Source organism: Ambystoma mexicanum, chromosome 6p, assembly GCF_040938575.1.
Source record: "Ambystoma mexicanum isolate Mex_15411 chromosome 6p, UKY_AmexF1_1, whole genome shotgun sequence".
Classification (NCBI taxonomy): domain Eukaryota; kingdom Metazoa; phylum Chordata; class Amphibia; order Caudata; family Ambystomatidae; genus Ambystoma; species Ambystoma mexicanum.
This window is the reverse complement of record NC_090935.1, coordinates 1,456,917,607-1,456,938,099: the sequence shown is the minus strand read 5'-3', so window position 1 is coordinate 1,456,938,099 and position 20,493 is coordinate 1,456,917,607. Positions and strand designations below refer to the sequence as shown.

The window sequence follows — 20,493 nt, the reverse complement described above, 5'->3', positions numbered from 1 at the left end:
TCTCAGAGCGTTTCCTCATCAGTCTCTGTATTTCAGCAAAGTCTCAGCCTCTTGCATTCCTGTTTACTCAGAAGTTCCAGCAGTACCCCACACTTGTCCTGCACCTCATTATTTTTCAAAAATTATTGCTAATATATGCAAAGCTGCATTTGTACACACGACAATAGCATATCGGGAGGCGAAAAAATAAATTGGCATACGCAGATAAACTTGCTCTTATAGATCACACCCCGGTAGGGTTACAATGTCTGCTCACAAAAACTAGCGAATCTGCCAAAATCGATGGACTGGTGATTAACCAGAAAAAGTCCCACGTTATTCAGCTATCACATCCCACGGCAACTGGAGCAAAATATACCTGGCCAGTGGACAATATGAAGATCCTCCCCGAAAAATAAATAACTTATTTAGGATTCTAGGTAACGGATAAAACATCATGTGAAATGTAGTGTAAATCGAATATTGTACAAAAGTGGTCAAATGATTTACCAATTGAAGAGAATACTGGGCAAATACGGTAAGTTCATAAAGCCCTAGCTCCCACATTATGTGGGGAAAGTAGTGCCTAAAATAACATACAGGGTGGAAGTTAATTGAGTAAGTCTAACTAGCCCATGGGTAAGAATAGAGGGCTATATATGGAAAAAGTCTTGAATCTGCCACGAGGGACACCAATGCCCACAATCCGTTATGACTTTGGTTTTGTTTTTACTGTAATATTGGTTCCAATGGAAACTAATGTCTATTGTCAAAGATTCTCTATCCTACCCCTAATACTCTCTTTGAAAATCTAGCAAAGGAATTGGGGACAAATAATTCACCATTCCTTACAGCAATGATCCAAAGATGTGATGTCATTTTTGATGAATGTAGCAAGGATTGGGGAGAGATGCATGAAATCCAGATGCAATTAAAAAACGACTGAAGGAGATGGATTGGATCATGGCAATTGCAACGGTTAGGAATTACAAAACTCATACCACGGTTGCAAGGATTGATTGCCATGCCCTCTCTTAAAGGTAGGTAGAGTGGCAGAGCAATCCGCCTGCAACCTCATCCTGAGAGTTAAGCCTGACACAAAAGTACAATTGATCTGCAAACCTATCCACAGAAAATCACCACATTGATAACAATGAAAATATATTGATTTTATTATGTTACACGTACAGAACTCCGATCAATTAAGTAATTCAGCAAATCGTGCACATAGTATAATATACAAACAGTACAAATCAAGCACTCGTCGGCTCCTATTCTTGAATCTATGTTCACACCCTAAAGATAGACACACACCATTCATTACCAAGGGGGGCATAGGGAACCAGACATTTTTAACAGTTAAAATACGTCTGTATGAAAACATTACATTAGAGAAGTGACTTTAAAAGTACAATAAAAATCACTGGTGGGCACTAAAATCTAGTTTTGTTCCTAGAACTCCCTTAACCCCAATTAGGTTCAGGAAACTTTTTCAGGAGGCTGTTGGGGAGATTTATCATTTTTATGCTTCATCCCCCTCTCCTAGTGAGACCCCCAGCACATTTTGCTGGAATTAAGGACCCTTTTCTCTATATTCTGAAAGAGTGGAGCCTTTTTCCACTCATTCATTCTTATGGGCTCTACCTTTTTAAACACTTTTCTGTGTTTTACTTACTATGGCATCTACTTTCCTCCATATCTCTTTTAAGGCATTTATTGGCAGCGTTGCTGGGAACCCTTTGGGTTCTCCTTTGACAATCTTTCTTTATCCTCACCTTCTACTGATCTTGAGCATAGAGAGATATTTGTATCTCTCCTAAAACTTTATATTCTGAGAGATTAGCACACCCCATTTTATGTGGAGTGACAAGGGGATACTTTTTATCTGTTCCTGTGACATAGACAACCTTCTAGTTGTGGCTGGTGGCAGTGTTCTACCAACTATTGTGCTATTGTTTATTGCAGACTGTATTCACAGTCCCGGTTGTACACTATAGGGTCACCTAAGTACTAACTTTGGCCATTTCAGCAATCCACCGCCAAGGAGCAGAGTTCCTAAAGGAGAAAATAAACATCTACTGGCCAACAAGACCACTCTGATCAAGCAGCAACATGTGCATAGAACCAAAACCATACAACAAAATAAAATTCGGAGGGTCCTCATTCTCTCACCTTGCACCAAAAACCTGGGATGAGCTACCAAAAAACATACGTAACGTGAGAGATCACCTTCTATTTAGAAAAGTACTCAAAACCGGGCTCTTCACCCGATAACTAGAAGGAATGCCTATAGGGGCACATATGCAGTGGAAACAATACTCGGAGAGGGAACCGACCCTCCCTATCTTCCTAAGTTAGCTTCCATAAACTGAGGGAGGGGGAGAAACAATTCACAGCATATCGCTATACCAAAATGAAACGTAGATATGTCAGGATCACACTAAGGAATGAATATCACGAGGGAAGGGTAGGGATGACTTTTCAACACACCTTTAGTCGAAAGAGGAAACGTAGGCAGCTAAGGATCACTAACTGGGAAATGGGTAGGAAAGGAGCTAATTCTTGTAAAATATACAACACCAATACCAGGGCGGGGACAATGCATGCCTCAACCAGGTCGACAAATCTCTGAAATCGCTCAGATGGAAACTTGCCACCCCATCACACCTATCAACTAGACGGACAAACTACAATAACAATCCCATAGTACAATCTGAGACGTGGAACAAAGAAATAAAAAGATTAAGAGGCCAGAAAAAACCCACTAATCCCAAACTCAACTTTCCCCATACATCTCACACAAAAACCCACACAACCACTTCTCCGCACAGCAAACCGCACATAATACACCACACCACAACAACAAAAGAACACCTAACTCTTACCAAGAGCACAAGAGGACCCACGTCGAGCTGATAATCTCACCCAAGCTCAGCGCACAGTGAATACCGAACTAAAGCTGCCAACAGGACACCACCGTTCTTCTCACTTTCCTACTCCCACTTCACCCTACTAACACCCCCAGCGCCTGGCGACCAATTCCATTGGTGGCGGTGCGCCGTACAAATACCTTTTAACATTAACTTCTGCCACTTCTTGATTGACTACCCCAGAGACCTTTGAGCACACTTGCAGTGCCGGACCATACTGTCACACATTTTGTATCTTCTTTGCTACAGTTATCAGCCATTAGGCTTTCCTCGCGCCTTTCATCCCACGCGTTACCAATCTCTATCTTCTCGTTTTTTATACAGTGTTGCCGCTTGCAATCTTGACTTCAACACTGACCGATCTTGAATCGGTCTCCCTAACACACCGGCTGTGTTGTTCTTTCTTTGATCTTGGAGCCAAGAATGGCACCACACGGCTTCTGCTTCTGCCCGACTCGTTCAGCCGTGCAGGAGGGCCCTGGTTATCCCTGACACACACAATGCAGGATTCTTCAGACTGGTTTCCTGGCCTCCTGCTTTTTAGGTTTCTAGAAAGTAACCGCTTTCCGCCGGAAAGGTAAAGGTCAAGGGTATCTCCCTCCTTGCGAACACTTCTTGGTTTGCTGTCTGTCTTTCCTCGTTTAGCTGCTGTCTCGAAACTGCTGTTCCTTCGTGTGCTTTGTCTCACACAGAGTGTGCTCTCGTGCTCTGCTCTTATCCGTGTGTGGAATCTTAATGGAAGTCAGGTGTGAATGGTTACGTGTAATTGCCTGACCATAGTAGTGGGACATGTCAGGTACACTGCTCGGGTGTGAGTCTGTTTTTTCCCAGAGCAGGCCGTCTGTGTGAAAGTGTTTGTGTAGGGAAAGGGGGCAGGGGGCAGATTTCCCATATATCCTACCGGGTAGGATGGGGTAAAGGTGTTGTAGGGAGAGGGATACCGCATCTTGCTATCAGGTGTCCCACTCCCGGAAGACCCCTCATCCAGGTGATACTCCCGCTCTGGTCCTCCCGCAGGAACTGGATCCAAAAGCGATAGCTGTTTCCTGGCCCCCTGGATGACAGTTCCCCGGGGACCTGTGGGTGAGACACCTTCTGGTTTTTTACAGTATGTTGATACATTTCTGCAACGTCTAGCAGCTACCCTCTTTTTTGATTATTTATTTAATTTTAAAATAATTGGGGCATTTGAGCATCTACAATACAATGCTGACACATGTTTTCTAGCCCCTTTGGACATAGCTGCATTGTACACGAATATTCACTATGGAGAGTCTCTTGAAATTATTAATAACAGGCTACACAGCAGAGCCTTGCCACGGGATGCTCCCAACATCATTCATCCTTTAATTGTTGCAGATCGCTTTATGCAACAACTTATTTTGAATTTGGCAGTGATCTTTTGCTCCAAAAACAAGGGACCACGATGGGAGTAACTTTCGCACCAAGTCTGGCGTACATTTTTGTCGCATTTTGAGAAACTTCATGTCTGCAGCAATAATCCCTTTTGAGGGGCACGTTTTACATTTGAAACGCTACATAGATGATGGTTTTTTCCCCATCTGGCAGGGAACCAAGAACGACCATAACAAGTTTGTTGAATGGATTAATCTGAGATCCACTTGTTCATTTGTCAAAGTGTCTTTACCCTTCCTAGATCTACGCATTTGCCATCGGAATGGACATCTCTATACAAATCTTTACCGCAAGGAAGTTGACTGGAACACGTTATTGCTTTATACCATCCGACACTCCCTACGAAGAATTCTTGCAAAATAGGCGCAACTGCACATTCAAAGACGACCAGGCCCAGTAATTGGCAGATAAACTCTCGGAAAGAGGCTATCCGAGAAGATTAGTGAACTGCTCGTCGAAGAGAGCAATTGGTTTGCATGGCAACTTTTTCCAAATATACAAAACACATAAAGTTGATGAAACACGTTGGCATCGGGTGGCGAGCATTGGATGTGCAACAAGGGCACCATTATTTGCCCTAAAAATAACCTGCAAGATCGATTGATCCATTCGAGGTTTTTACATGGGCGTTCAAATATAATGCAGAATACGTTGGAAGAGTCATGAGCACATGGGTTGATGATGGTTACTGGGAACTACCCATGTGGTGATTGCAGTGTGTGCAGATTTACAGAGAAAATCTGTGTTTGTCCATAATTCATTCAGATAGACTTTGTATCATTTTACCAACTGCAATTCCACAAATGTAGTTTACGTAATTAAGTGTCCGTGCAACTTGCTTTACGTCGGCATAACCACACAGAAGGTGGCCATAAGAATTAACGAGCATCGCTCACACATTCGAACGGCTAATGTCTGCTCCCTTGGTCCAACACTTTTTAAAAACTAACCACATTGCAGATGATCTGAGATGGTTTATTACTGATTCTATGGCAAGACAGGCGGCTCATATTATGCATTACAATATTTACTCTGAAACCACAGCAGCAAAGAAAAAAACTTTTACAAACAAGTAAGTTGTAAAAACAGAACTAAACAGAGTTCAATGTCAATGTAAGGGGGGGTTCCCCAATACATCATGGTGGACAGGTCATGCCCTGCAGGAGACCAAGGAGCAGGGACCCTCCCTTATATAAGTCCTTTACTCCAAACCCAACTCCTCTTTCTTTGCTGCTGACACCACAGCAAAGTCACTCCTTTCAGTTTTTTGTCTTGCATGTTGTCAGTAGAAATAAACCTTAATTTGTTACATTAAGGAAGAACATTTGTGTACATGTAGCATTTATTTGTGTTACATTTAATATATATTGGCCCTTTATTTTATAAGGCATATTTCTGGCTGTGCATGGTGTTCCCAGGTACTGTTTATTTAACTTTGCAACGCTCGTGCTAGTTTGCCTCTGGGTATTAGGGGCGTTATGCTTAAGCGTGTACTGTTTTTCTTTGCTTTTATCCCGTGCGTGCCGGTCTAAATGGAAGCTTTGTTTCAGACCCGGTGCACACGGCTCTCTTATGTAAGTTTAATGGGGTCTGACAGAAGCTGCTAATGCTTCGTGCCGACACGCACGAGCATTCTTCTTGGTGGTTTAATTTATGTTTATTTTATGTTTTACGGCCGTCACACGCAGGTCTGAATGAAGCTGCTAAAGCTTCAAGGCCGGCAAACAGAGCCTCTTTTGTTTGTTTAGCCCTGTGTGTTTGTTGGGGCTTGCCGCCCTCCATGTTCAGAAGGCCTGGGAGTACCAGATGCTGGATGAACAATGCTACGGTGGCGCAATAGCTTATTTGGGGCCTGCAGTGCTGGCGACCAGAGTGCAAAGCCCTATTGTGGGCTGCAGTGTTCTTTTGGGAAGCACAACCTCCAGTGGTTCAACTACTAAGTGCTTGGTGTTGGAATGCTGGGGACCTGAGTTCTAATCCAATGTTCGGAACATCATGGGTATTTAGAAAAAATGTATATTTGGTTAAATTTACGTCTCCTTTTCCATTAAATTCCACCTGGGAATGCCATGTGCTGCTGCCGTGCTCGGTCCCCTATGTTTTGTTTTCTTTTTTCAAGCATTTTGTAGTGTAGCTTCTGCTGCACTCCAGAAGCAGGGTAGAGCGGCAGGTTTTACATGCTGGAAGGCCCGAATTAGTTTTTCGCGCCAGACCCGATACGTGTTTTGTTTTTATATATTTTGAAGCCAGTCTCTGTAGCACAGTCAGTAAGTGTTGTCACTTGTACCTGGAAGGTTCGGGATTCGAACCAATCCTCCAAATTCAAAATTCTGAATGTGTCGTGAAAAAGAATTACAATTTTAATTACCATACCGCCCAACCATGCAAAACCCGTACAGGGTTTCTAAAATGAAAACCGGGACGTCTGGTCGCCCTAGTTATGCGGGACAACTTGAGCCAGCTCAGGCCGGACTTTTCACTTTAACAAGATTATATATAATTTTAATTACATTTGAAATAAGAATATTTTGTAATATATTTGTTTGGAACCCGCCCGCTCAAGTGCCTGATGCGCTGCTAGTCTGCAGCCTTGTTTAAGCACCGCATATGGCATAGAGGATTACCTTCACTGTAGGTGTGCCATAAACCTGCTCGGTGGCAGGCTTCGCCTGTGTTCTTCTGCGAGGTGAACCCCTCGTGTACTGCTGGTTCCACACCCTGCTAGGGTGAGCAGTTTGAGGTGCACTTGCTCAGTGTATTCCTCCCTTAAAGTCGGCCGCTTTGTTTAGGTGCTGCATATGGCATTGGTGATTACCTTCACTGTATGTGCGCCATAACCTGCTCAGTGGCAGGCTTTGCCTGTGTTCTTCTGCGAGGTGAACCCCTCGTGTACTGCTGGTTCCACACCCTGCTCGGATGAGCAGTAGAGGTGCACTTGCTCAGTGTACTCTTCCGCTAAACAATATATTTAAGCTGTGACTGGAGCACATTTTCGTTTTCAGGATTGCCAGTAGCCCGGATAGCTCAGTAAGCATCAGCTTCTATAAGGGGCCAGGGTTCGGACCCCTGTTGGGGCGTAACTATATTATTTTATTTATTTATTAGGTACTTTAAAGAAAAGAGTGTGTGGAGGTGGTATAAACAGACCCATAGGGGGGGTTTACCTTCCTCTCTAGCCATCACTCAGTTGTTAATCTTCGTCTTTAGTTAATTTTTGTCACCCTTTACATTAGTTAGTTTCAGGACGACTCAGTCCGTTTTCCTTAGGCATTTCTTTCCCCAATAACAATTGCTCCACCCAGTACCCGTGTTGATTAAGTTGCAGAATTGTCTCTCGACATGAGGAGGAGAAAATGACACTTTATGTCCCTATTGAGGGCTGCAGGACTTGATGTGCAAATGGGGTTTACCTGCTCGACAACCCCAAGTTCTCTCCTTAGAGGGTGGAGTGTTTCCCTTACTATTTGTCCCAATATGACAATCATTATACAATTTGGAATATTGGTGGGGACAAGGTCAGCTCACGGGTAACGGTTCAGTTTTTTGTTGCAAGGCAACGTTGAGCAACCGTGTTCTGACTTGGATGGAGTGTTTGGAAACACTTGCTGGTATCAGAGGGACGGGTTACCAAATAATAACTTTCTGGTGCCCACCCCATGGTTTTCCTCCCAAGGCTTGGCCTGTTTTTCCACTAATCGTCTAGTGGTGTTACAATTTCTCCTCTGCTCGAGGAGTAGAAGCCGGTTTCTGTACCCTCAAGAGTTGTGTAGTTTCTTTCATTATATATTTTTCCTACAGAGCGGCAAATATAGTGTTTGCTTTCAAATCTGTGCAGAGCCTACTGATGCAGGTTCCTAATTTTGGAAGGGTCTAAATCAGTCTTTCATCCTGTTGAGATCGATAAGTGAACACCTCACACCACACACCCTTGGTAGTAATGATGAGCAGCACTCGTATACCTGAGGGTTTGTAACACTATATAAATGCTATTTTGCTATGGGCAATGTACTTAATTATTTCCTCTCCTGAGCCCCAGAGAAGCCAGTCAGCCTTGCATGCATACGGAGGTCCGGGCCTCAGTGTTTGAAGGGACAGTGTTCCCAGTATTCCCTCACAACCTTTCAATTACAGGGCACGATAATTATCCCAAAATCCTTCCGCCCCCCCGCCACCCTTGCGAGGGGAATTGCATCATAATGTTACACCTCTTGGAGTAACACCTGATGGCTTCCGTTTAACAGGAGTTCTGGCTCATGGCCAGTGCAAAACTCGCACTGGGCATTTCCCTCCCGTCAGTTTACTTTCCTTTGCACCAATTTCCTGGTATTTCACTAAGGTAAGCAGAGCCCCCTTCCACGGGCATGGGGGTTGGTTAGAAGTGCAAGAGTGTATTTACTTTAAAGGTGTAAAGCAGGGCTTTAGTGTGGTCCTCAAGGTAGCCTTCTTCTGGGTTGCAAGGTTTTCTTTAGATAAGTGGAGGAGGTTTTTATCCCCACCTATGGGAAGGCGCAATATCCTTCTGGGGGGACAGAGGGGTCTGGGAGTGCTCCTCATCTTCCATCCAAGTTTTTTTGCAGCCCTCTATCACAGTGCGTTCCATCGTCTCTACATTAACCATGATATGATATGGCATTTATAACGCGTCTATACACAAGTGTTTCGAGGCGCGACGAGGCAGGGGGGGGGACAAATGGAGGACAGACAACGATCCTACTAGGCCAGGTGTCATTCAGATCGCGCAAGTGCAAGAGGGGGGGGGGTAGGAAAGTGTGCAGGGAGGGGGAAGAGGGGAAAGTGCAGTACATGGGAAGTGGAATAAATGGGACACATAAAACAGCCAGTTAGTGGTAAGTGCAAAGGAAGTGCAGACGTAAGTGCTAGTAGGGGGACGGAAGGGATACAGAAAACGGTCCCCAAGTGCAGGGGTTGCCAGGGAGGCCGTGCAGGTGGGTAATTTACAGGGTCTGGGCCAGAGATCAGAAAGGGTGGCCAGGTAACCAGTGCAATTGCAGTCAGGAGTTCAGCAAGGGAGGGGAGGCGAGAAAGCAGAAGCAAAGAGGAAGGTTTTGAGGTGTTTCCGGAACAGGAGATGGTTCTCCTCGAGTTTTCAGGAGGCAGGAAGGCTGTTCCAGAGAGAGGCCCCTGCCGAAGAGAGTGATCTGCCACCAACTCGTGCTTGGAGAAGCGACTGACCCTAAGGGAGTTGGAGGCAGATGAGTGAAGAGCTCGAGAAGGAAGGTATTTAGGAACAGAGAGTTGAAGGTATTACGGCCCCAGTCCCCAGAAGGCCTTGTGTAAAATGCAGAGGGTTTTGAACTTGATCCTCGCAGCCACTGGGAGCCAATGCAGAGATTTCAGTCCTGGAGAGATACGATCCCTGTTCTGGATGAGTTGCCGTGGGCGGAGAGTGGAGGCAGGCAGGTTTAGATAGAGGCTGTTACAGTAGTCCAGCTTGGAGAGGACCAGGGCTCTGGAGACAGTGAGCTTCTGGGGGAAGGAGAGGAAAGGAAGAATACCTCTAAGAAGGTGCAGCTGGTAGTGTGACTTGCCAGAGATGTGAGAGGAGAGAGTGCAGAGTCGAAGATGACCCCGAGGTTTTTTTGCCTTGCAGGTGGGAGTGGGAGGAGGGCCTAGAGAGGCCGGCCAGAGTGTTACAGGGAAGGCGGGAGTGGGTGTGCCGATGAGTAGAATCTCAAGTCTTACTGGCATTAAGGCAGAGGTCGTTGGCGGCACACCATTCCTGGATGGCAGACAGGCAGTCAGAGATGAGGGAAGGAGAGGAGGAGGCTGAGGGTAGCCTGAAAATGAGCTGGGTATCATCCGCATAGCACTGAAGTTGGGGACAGAGAGCGCCAATGCGGTGGGCAAGGAGTGCCAGGTATTGGTTGAACAGCCAGGGAGAGAGGTTAGATCCCTGGGGGACACCACAAGTAGAGAAAAAGATGTTGGAGAGGAAGGACCCAAGTTGGACCTGGGAGGGACGGTTGGATAGGAAAGAGGACAGCCACGCCAGAGCCTGACCAGTGATACCCAGGTTATCACGGAGACGGTTGAGCAGGATGGCATGGTTGACAGTGTCAAAGGCAGAATAGAGATCAAGCAAGATGAGGACGCAAGGGGTGTTCGAGTCAGGGTTGGAGAGCAGGTCTTCACGGATGTTAAGGAGAGCAGTTTCCGTACTTCTGGTAGCTCTGAAGCCAGACTGATGGTCATGAAGACAACCAACAGATTCAGTGTGGAGATTGAGCTGGGAGATGGCCAGTTTCTCCAGGAGCTTGCCCAGGAAGGGAATGATGGAGATTGGGCGATAGTTAGCCGGGCAGGAGGGGTCGGCAGAGGGTTTCTTAAGAAGAGGATGCACAAGGGAGTGCTTCAGGGGGGAGGGGAAGACTCCAGTGGTGAAGGAGTGATTGCAGAAATCCGCCAGGGCAGGAGCCAGGGAGTCGATGTGGAGGAACAGGGGTGAACCTGTTTCGACGAGATTTTCATAGATCGGACTTGTCTAGAAACCTCGTCTGGAGAGAAAAGGGGAAAGGCAGAGAAGGAGGGAGGAGGGGTGGCTGCAGAAGGGCCAGATGAAGGGCAGAGAGTAGCGGGAGGGGGGTGAGAGGAGGAGAGTGAGGACAGGATGTCCTGAGTTTTTGAAATGAAGTGAGAGGCAAGGGCATTGCAAAGAGCCTGGGAGGCAACAGGAGGGGTAGAGACTGCAGCAGGATTGGTCAGCTCCTTGCAGATTTTAAAGAGTTCGGCTGAGTTGTTAGATGCCGCAGAGACACGGGCTTGGATATGAGCTCTCTTCTTGGTGAGGACGGAGAGCCGGTATTGCCTTTGCAGCAGGCGGCAGGCCAGTTTGTCAGGGGATAAACTTGAAGCACGCCATTTCCTCTCGGCAACCCTACACTTGCGTTTTAGGGTGACGGGGTCTGAGTCATACCAGGAGTTACACTTGGCTTTGGGCTTGAGGCGGATTTTCATGACCGGGGCAAGGATATCGAGAGTATCAGATATAGCAGAGTGGAGCATGGAGAGCGCTGTGTCAGGGTGAGTGTCAGCCAGGGGGGGGAGGAAGGGGTGAGAAGGTGGCGGTGAAAGCCTCAGCTGACACGCGCTCCATGGGTCGGGTGACCGAGAAGGTGGGTGGCAGTGACAGAGGTGGCTTGGCCTGCTGGGTGGGAGGGTGAGGTGGGAAGATAGGAGAAAGTGGTCACTCCAGGAGAGAGAGGAGTGGAGAGAGGGGAAGGTCGAAGATATCAGACATCGAGAGTGTGCCCTCCAGAATGAGTCGGGCCAGAGGGGAGAATGGTGAGTGAGAGAGTTGCAGAGGTCGCGAAAGAGTTGAGAGGGGGGACAGGAGGCATCCAGGTGGATGTTGAAGTCTCCAAGGAGGAGTTGAGTGGTTGAGACCAGGAGTGAGGAGGAGAGGTCCGCCCACTCAGAGAGGAAGGAAGAAATCCGACCAGGTGGCCGATGGATAGTAGCCACAGTAAGGGAATGGCTAGGCGAGAGAGAGAGCCTGCAGACGAGGCATTCAAAAGAGGAGTGGGCCTGCGTAGGAATGACATAGGCAGGAATCCACTCAGGGAAGATAAGGGCTACACCACCACCAGAGCGGTTGGGCCTGGGCGCAGAGAGGATCTTGTAGCCATCAGGTAGGAGTGTGTCAAAGCTGGTGACAGAGCTGGCCGTAAACCTTGTCTCAGTGAGACCGAGGACATCTAGGTCAAGTTCTTCAAGAAGGTGGCAGATGTCAGAGGAGTGTTTGACAGCGGAGCGGGAGTTAAGAGTTGCACCCCCTTGAAAGACTTCCGTGGAGGGGTACATATCAGAGGTACGCCCTGTGGAAGTGTAGAGCACCCGAGAGAGGGCAGATAGGTAGATGGAAGGCAAGGTAGCCGAGGAAAGGGGGGAGGGGACAGCAGGAGACGAAAGGAAGTTGATAAGGCGTGGAAAGCGTCTATCAAAGAGATGAAGGTTGGGCTGAGGGCCTTGGACCAAGACGGTCCCATTAGAGTAGACATTAATGATGACCTTAGAGGATAGGAAGGAGGCCAGTAGGGCGTCCCAGCGGGTGCCACCATTAATGGGAGAAGAGGAGAAAGGAGAGAACACAGAGACCATATGAGGGGTCCATAGATCTGGTGAAGGAACGACAAAGAGGATGTTGGTAAGAGTTTCCTTGGATGAGGCACTGGTGTAGGTGTCGGCGATAGGGAGGCCTGGGTTGGATACCAGGATGTCCTTTTTAAACTTTTTCCTACCAGACTTGGTGAGGAGAGCAGGATAGTCAATAGAGAAACAGTTTGAAAAGTTAGGGGAGACAGAGAGCACCATAGAGTAGGAGGGAGAGGAGGGGGTTCAAAGGGGGTAGACAGACAAGACAGAGAGAGGCAAGTGCGCAGGAGAGTGGGAACAAGACGACGGCACTTAGGAGGCGAGCGTAGGAAAGGCACCGAGCATTACAAGACAGGAAGGAAGACAAATCTAGATTTGAGAATCCTAAAGAGGGAGAAAGGGCCTAGGTTTCACAATGCAATTATATAGGTGGTACTGTTACAAACAATTTAGCGCCGCCTAAATTTGAGAATCCTAAAGAGGGAGAAAAAGGCCTAGGTTTCACAATGCGGTAATAAGGCAGGTGGATTTATGCAAGTAGAACAGCAGAGGTTTACAGCTAGTGAGCGGAGGGAGGGGTGAGCAGGAGGTCGAAGGGAGAGGGCTGGCGCCTGGCGACCCCTGCGGACACCTGCAGCCACACACACTCTCAGTAGGTGTCTGTCAGTGCGATTGCCAGAAGGCTGGGATATATATTTAGTTAATGACTTGGTTCTCCTAGTCACCTGCATGGCAGGTAGACCTTTTGGGTTTTCACTCGAGATTGTTTGCAATAAGGTGCCAGCACAGGGTGCTGGGAGTTTCGAGATTCTTCAGATTTGCTAAAATAGAGGTTAGTCCTCTTCTGGTAAACAACTGCATTTTAACTGTTAAGTGATCTGTTTCTTTGCAGTTTAGAGTCTTTACTAAGACTATGGAGTTTAGTGGGTCCTCCTTCGGTTAGTTTATGATCCTCTATGGGATTTATCAACCATGGGGGAGGGGATAAGGTCCAAGCACCTGGCACATCTTCAAAGGGATTCAGGTATCACGATAATGGTAGCGATTGGATGTAAGATACGTCTTTTCTCCTTGCCAAGTTCGGTCTCTTAATGGTCAGGTTTTGTAAATATCTTCCTTTTGTCATGGTAGCAGAGTCCTTCTTCAAGAGCTCAGGAGGTCTGAGGGTCTCCGTCTTGGCGGTTGGGCAGGTTTAACTCTTCCTGGTGTTTCAAGGATTTTTCGGGAATCTCTTTGTCATCAGGGTCCCCTGGTGGGTCTTTTCTTAGCCCGGATGTTTTTTAACGCTAGCTGCTGGGTTACAGGTGGGGCCCGTCTCTTCATTCTGCTTCTGCCTCCAGAAGACATACCTGTCTTAGTATACACATATGTCTGGGGACAATGGTGTGTTAATTATTATTTTTTTTATTTTTTTTATTGCTTTTCAGCTCCACTCGAGTTAGGTCTTCCTATAACAGGTTAATAAAATGCCCTTTTACTCCTGCTTTACCTTTTATGAAGATTGCCTTTCCCACTCGGTTTCCAGTTTAGTTATGTGACGTGTCCTGTTTCTAATACGATATCTTCCTTTAACGCATGGGATGGAACCTACAAAGCTTTCACCCTCTGGGGGGTATTTTTCTTTATCTCCAGGAGAGTTAAGTGTTTAACTTCTTTTGTTTGCTATCTAGGTTTCCAAAAGATGGTATGAAGTGTTTTAAATGTTCGTTTGCACAACTGAGGAGTTTATTACTCCTATGTTTTTTCCTAACATATTAGTATAGGAAGACTTTGTTCAGCGTTTACCCCTCCCTCTTTTTAACGAGTTGGTTTTAGTGGCCTGTGAGGAACGCTTGAATTGGCGCATCCTCCCAGTTTGTTTCTGGCAGTGGATTTGGCTATGTCTTATAAGACAGTTATTCAGGCTGCCTAGCCTTGGGCAATACTCTTGCGTTCAGTTGATTGATCAAATGAAAACATTTAAAACCCTTTCTTCTATTATTTTTATTGTATTGTCACTATTGTATTGATCATGTTGTACTAATGGGATGCAAGGGATTCAAACTTGCATAATATGAGTCTCCTGTCTTGCCATAGAATGACTAATTCCCCACACTAGCGTGAGAAGGGGGTTTAGATTCTATTAAAGACAAGGAGGCGAGTATTTTAACACCCACCCACCCACCCTTGATATGACATATGGCAGTTGTGGCATGTTTATACACAGGTGTTTCAAGAGAGAACATTCTTTGGTTTGTTGTTCTTCCCATTCACCCACCCTTCTTTCCTTGTTGTTCTTACAGCTACGAGCTGAGGTTCTGCTCAGGAATGTGGCTCACAGTTACAAGATGTGGAGAGTGCGTGATACGAGGGTTCGCTGGATTTGTCTTCATCATCTGATCTGTGCAGTGGACGTCTGGTTCAAGACAGCTACCGGAAGAGGAGTTGGGTTTGGAGTAAAGGACTTGTATGGGAGGGCCCCTGCTCATTGGTCTCCTGCAGGGCATGACCTGTCCTCCATGATGGATTGGGGAACCCCCCTTACATTGACATTGAACTCTATTTAGTTCTGTTTTTGCAACTTTTTTGTTTGTAAACGTTTTTTTATTTGCTGCTGTGATTTCAGAGTAAAGATTGTAATGCAAAATACTTGCCTCCTTGTCTTTAATGGAATCTAAACCTCCTTCTCATGCTAGTGTGGGGGATTAGTCATTATCTCAAACTCCATAATTATACAATGGTCAACAGGCTGCCTAATTTAGATCAGTCTTGGCTACATCGCCTGCGCAAGCGTGAATTTGGCTTGAGGAGCTGCAATGGCAACTTATCTTAACATTAACAGCAAATCTATTGGGCCTTCATTATAGGCGATCGCGCTGCATGGTAGTGTTCCTTTTGATATCACTCTGCTTGAGAGTGATATCACTCTGCTGAGTATGCACGTTTTGGCAACTCTTCCTTTGCCAGTTCTAAGATGCCTTAGTTATGCTGAGTGTCTATCAGAGTTTGCCTGATCAACTTTTGTCCATCTGTTCTTATGCACTGCATTCCACAGTGAAATTGTGTCCTTTAGTTCAGTTAACTATGGAATTGCGTGCCTTGGGCCGGCACCAGGGTGACTTTTCAAGATAGCCATTGCCTTTTTTTGCATAATAGTACTGGTGTCAAAGGTCTAGCCCTTCGCTAACATGGCCGCCAAGTTTTTGAACGCATGGCTCGTCAAAAGTAGGCACGAAGAGAGCAACTGATCGCACTGTAGCGGGACGACACGCAAGCAGACGGAAACCCAAGTAAAGAAAGTCTGGGTTCCAGAACAGGTCGGGGCCAGGTTGGATGCCACTCGGAAACTAGTGGTATACATATGAGTGTGTAGGTGAATGAGATGTACGTTGTGTATATTTCCTTTATAGTTTCGACGCTCTGGCCCACTGCAGTGTCGTTTTGCGTTATTCCGTAACTGCTCTTTGATGTTTGCAAGATTAGCTCGATTTGTGGCCGATTCCAATTTATAGGCATGGCTAAACCAGTTTGTTTACACGGTGGCTGGGTTGCACGTAGCAAATGGGCTGTGCTTACTCACATTTGTGTGTGACTTTTTGGTCTCTATTCTCTGACAGCACTGATAGGCATTCGTATGATGGTCGTTGGCTAAGGGGACTCTATAAACTGGACATGTGTACCATACGAATTCGAAACAAGGTCAACATTTAGTAATTGGGTTTTTTCTTTCTTTTTGTGAACATTTTTATCGCAAGATATTGTGTGAACTTCCCTGACCAAGCCCTAATTTAGACCTTCTTTTGCGGGCTGTATTTCGGGTGACCAGATGTTCTTTCCTGTGGCTTTACAACTCTCTGACCTGAAGAAGGCTGGGTCGGGCGGAAAGGACGTACCCCAGAGCCAAAACTCGAGTTGACAAGAAATTATGTTGTAATTTGGTTTCTAGTTTCCAACATATGGCTGCAGTAAATGCAGCCTGCCTGTTGAAGCAAATAATTAAAATACTGTGACAGGCTTGGGATAAATGAATGGTCCTGTCTTGTGTCTCCCGTCTCCCCACTCATATCTCCCCCCGTACCCCTTCCCACCCCTCCTCTTGTACCCCCTGTCCCCCCCTTGATTGTCTATGCGCCCCCATGCCCCTTGTGAGCGTCTGTGTGCCCCCCTGCCTTGCCCCCTCTTTTTGGCTCTGTGTACCCCCTTGCCCCTCATATCTGCCTTTCTACCCCCTCCCCACTCCATTAATCCCTCTTCTTCTACCATCTTCCTACTCCCCATCCCACTTTATTTCTCCCTCCTCTCAGTCTTCCCCCTCCTACACTTACTTACACTTACTCTTATCATCTGTTCCCGTGACTTTTGATAGCAGCTTGTGTCTCCCCCCTCCCCCACCCCTGCTTTTTAAATTTGTCGCTGCCAAATTTGCACAGTAGCGTGTCTTTCTTCATCTCCTTTTCCCCACTCATATCCCACCGTGCCCCCTCCTACCCCTCCTCTTGTATACCTCCTGCACTACATCAATTGTCATCAGACATAGTAATGATACTGCTTGCTTTGTTCTCCTTCTTCTCCTTTCCCTCTTGCCTTATTTGTTCTATGCACTTGCACTATCCGAAATGTCGACAGGCCTATTACAATAGTTATTTTTCACATTCTGTATTGTTTCAAGGACTTTAACTGAATGTAACTGTATTTTCCTATGTTCCCTCCCTCCTTGAAGCGCTTTGAAACACATTGTGTATAGGCGCTATATAAATAAACAATCAATGAATCAATCAATCATTTGTTTTCACAATTTAGTTTCAGCATGAGTGAGTGTGGTATGTTTTTTTATTTTTTTATTTTATTTTTTTTCTTTGGGTTTGAAATTATTGGGTTGAGTGTATGACCAGTTCGTATGTAAGGTGTATGCACTTGTAGTTTAATATCATGTGATTATGTATTTTGTTATTTTCATTATTTGGAATGTATTTTATACTTGTGCGTTTTTTTTTGTATTTGATTGGGCTTTCAATAAATTAGTTATGCATTATAAATGTTTTCACTTTAACCATGTTCACTTTAATAATGTTTTTTGAAATTAATTATTGCATCAAAAAGAAAAACCGAGTGGGATTCACCCTGTAAAGCCTGGTGCTCCTCGTTGCTCCATAAAAGGAGCTCAGTTCATTTGTTCTCAAGTAAAAAAGCTGTTGTTAGTAATTATGTTTGCTTCAATTCTTCAATTAAATTATTCCTAGTTTGCTTGCTTCAATGATCAGATGTTCAAAATATACTCATTCTAAAGTATGCTGTAAAAGATTTGTGTTTTAATCACACAATTATCCCAAGAGAATCCACAAATCCTCAGTTAACAGTACAAGCTCTTGGGCCAATGCATTTCGGTGCAAAGCACCTTCGGCAGGGCTGCGTTATTTAAAAAAAAACAGTAGTTCAAACAAACGTTTCAATCATGTAATAAATTGTAAGTATTTTACATACCCCCATTTGAGCGTGTCACAAATGATGCATAGTTGTATGTCGATGAACAGCTCAGAAAAAGACAGAGTACCCTAATTAGAATACTCAAACCCATATTTGCATTGTGTATCATACCTTTTAGAAACTTCAGTAACACGCGTCCTGTTTCGTAATTACCTTAGCTATGACTGGCGAGAGTATGTGTCTCGTGTTTCTTCAATTTCAAGTATACGGGGTAGATATCTCTGCGGGAGAAACAGTATGCAATCAGTGTGTTGAGCTTCATGGTGTGGCTGTATGTGGTTCAATACCCGTGCAGGTAAAGCCCTTACCTCTAGGCCGTATTCATTGAACCATTCTGCTTCTCAGGGGAGATTGAGCGTGCACTCTGACTGCGAACATGGTTTTTCTTTTTGATGCTATGTTTTTGTTATGGCCCTGGTGTCATTCGGGCTATTCCTAACCTGGTAGCTCCATAAATGAGAAGCAAATTACTGCAAACGCAATAAACATGCCATTTGATCCAAATTTTGAACTTATAGTGATGCCCACCTCTCTGCCGTTTTTTTTAAAAAAAATTAAATTGTCATGTGAAAACAGTGGAGGACCTCATGTGGTGTTCAATTGGCCAGTAGAGACCTGGCGGATATTAGTGAGGCCTCTGAAAACATTTTTGTTTGGACACTTTATATTTCCCATGAGAGACACTTTTTTTTGTTAAAGTGTTAGACCTTTTAGGCCTTTATTTGTCTGCTCTGCCCATAATAAAATGACCCCCCTGGTCTCTAGGCAAGCATCTGGAAGTTGTATACTAATTTGTTTTTCCTTATCACAGGTCCTCTTATTGCTTCTTCTGTTAACGCATTGAAAACAAAAGGGCAAGATGTGTGTTTGTTGCACCGGCCAGACCCCGAAGGAAAGTACATTGTTGACCAATCTGTGGGTGAGTAAAAGATGTTTAAGAGTGCTTAACCAGGAATCTGACAGTGATATTTTACTGTTTTTCTTATAAGCACACAAATTCACATCCTTTTCCATAACCGCGCACATTTACCTGTGTTTCCCTACCAATATTGCCAACCTGCTACAACCTAACTAAATGTGTCAGCATAGTAGAAAGTTGGGACGACATGCAGTTTTAACCCTTTAAGTGCCATGCGCCCCCCCCTCACCCCCCAAGTGCCAAGGCCTTTTTTGGTGATTTCGGTATGTCGCCATTCAGTGCCTTGGTAACTTTTTTGTTACATGAGATATCTCGCCCAAATTTGGCCCCTTTTTTTTTCCCCACATGTAGGCGGTCGTAACGCCATCCAGGAATCCTAGGTTGTTGTAGGGGGGTGAGAGAAAATAAGCAAAAAGGGTGAACATTTTGTGTTTTTTCAAAAAATGCCAATAAAATGATGTACAAAGAAGCCTGTAGTTTTTTCCTTGTAAGAGCTAGGAACAAATGGTTTGCTGTGCTGAATTCCCCATTCCCTGGCGGCTTTCAAGAACAGGTTGAGTGGAAACGAAAAAAAAATATTTTGATGTGGTTATCAACCGTTTTGTGAGAGGTAGGTGATTTTGGCCCTTTTTGCCAATTGGACATGCGTGGACGGAATGGAAGAAAAGGGTAGGAAAGCCGAATTGGAGGACAAAGGCATACATTTCTGAAAAGTAGACAAAATTCCAAGTTTAGGAAGGGGTGATTTGCGCAGGTCGGGCAACAACTAGGTAGGGGAAAATGCCATGGTTTGGTGAAAAAGCGGGAAAATGGCCGAAAAAAAATGTATGTGGTGGACATGGGTGGCTTGGCACGGCAATGGCTTCTATGAATTTTGAGAAAAGCAATGCTCCACTACATTTCCCCCCACTCTTGCAGTTAGGAAATCACACATTTTTTGTAGTGTTTAATAAAACAAGTAATACCACAAGCCAAACACTGAGCCATGGTACACAGGATTTTTATGCTTACGGCTTGAACAGACTCACTTAGCATGTGTAAATCAGGAAAACCAATGTGGTGAGGAACAGCAAGCATATATTTTTTGAAAGAGCACAGGCAGACCTTTTCAAGGGTAGGTGACTTGTGCAGGTTACAAAAGTGTATGGTGCCCAAAGGAGCGACTAAATGTAGGGCACATTTGGGAAATTAAAAGGTTGTGTGACAAAGGGCACCAGCAAATGGGTCGAAACGTTATGAAAACCACACAAACATAACAAATATCATGCCATCCCGCGTTCCCAGGCATGTCCTGATGGAAATGGTACCTCATGTATGGGTGCACCTACCTGGGCGCCAAGGGGAAAACCTAAAACACCCCTAAACCCAAGTCTTTTCCAACAGTTGAATTTCATGATTTTTCCAGACAGACACACCATACAGATATGGGCCTAGGGTGCCCAAGCCACCAAGGAAAACAGTGAACCCCATGCATTTCCCAAAAGAGGACACCCGTGGGAATGCACAGAGGTCTGACTTGCGCAAAGCGGCCCAGAATGTATTACGCAGAAACCCTGGCAAAGTCCGAAATGTGGCGAAAAAACCCCAATTTCGAAGGGATTGTGTCCTCCGACGTATTCCACATCTATGACAGGTAATCACCACAGCTGTGCTGCTTCAGAAAATGTTCTGCGT

General features: G+C 45.4%; 1 protein-coding gene across 4 annotated transcripts in view; it reads left to right on the top strand.

Moving 5' to 3' along the window:
* Nucleotides 1–20,493, top strand: part of LOC138510527 (zinc finger protein 454-like) — a 628,028-nt gene that overhangs the window by 88,076 nt on the left and 519,459 nt on the right. For all 4 annotated transcript variants that reach the window (XM_069626245.1, XM_069626246.1, XM_069626248.1 and 1 more), the window contains exon 3: nucleotides 18,712–18,819. In XM_069626245.1, the coding sequence (XP_069482346.1) occupies nucleotides 18,712–18,819 (108 nt within the window). The remainder of the gene's footprint in view (nucleotides 1–18,711; nucleotides 18,820–20,493) is intronic.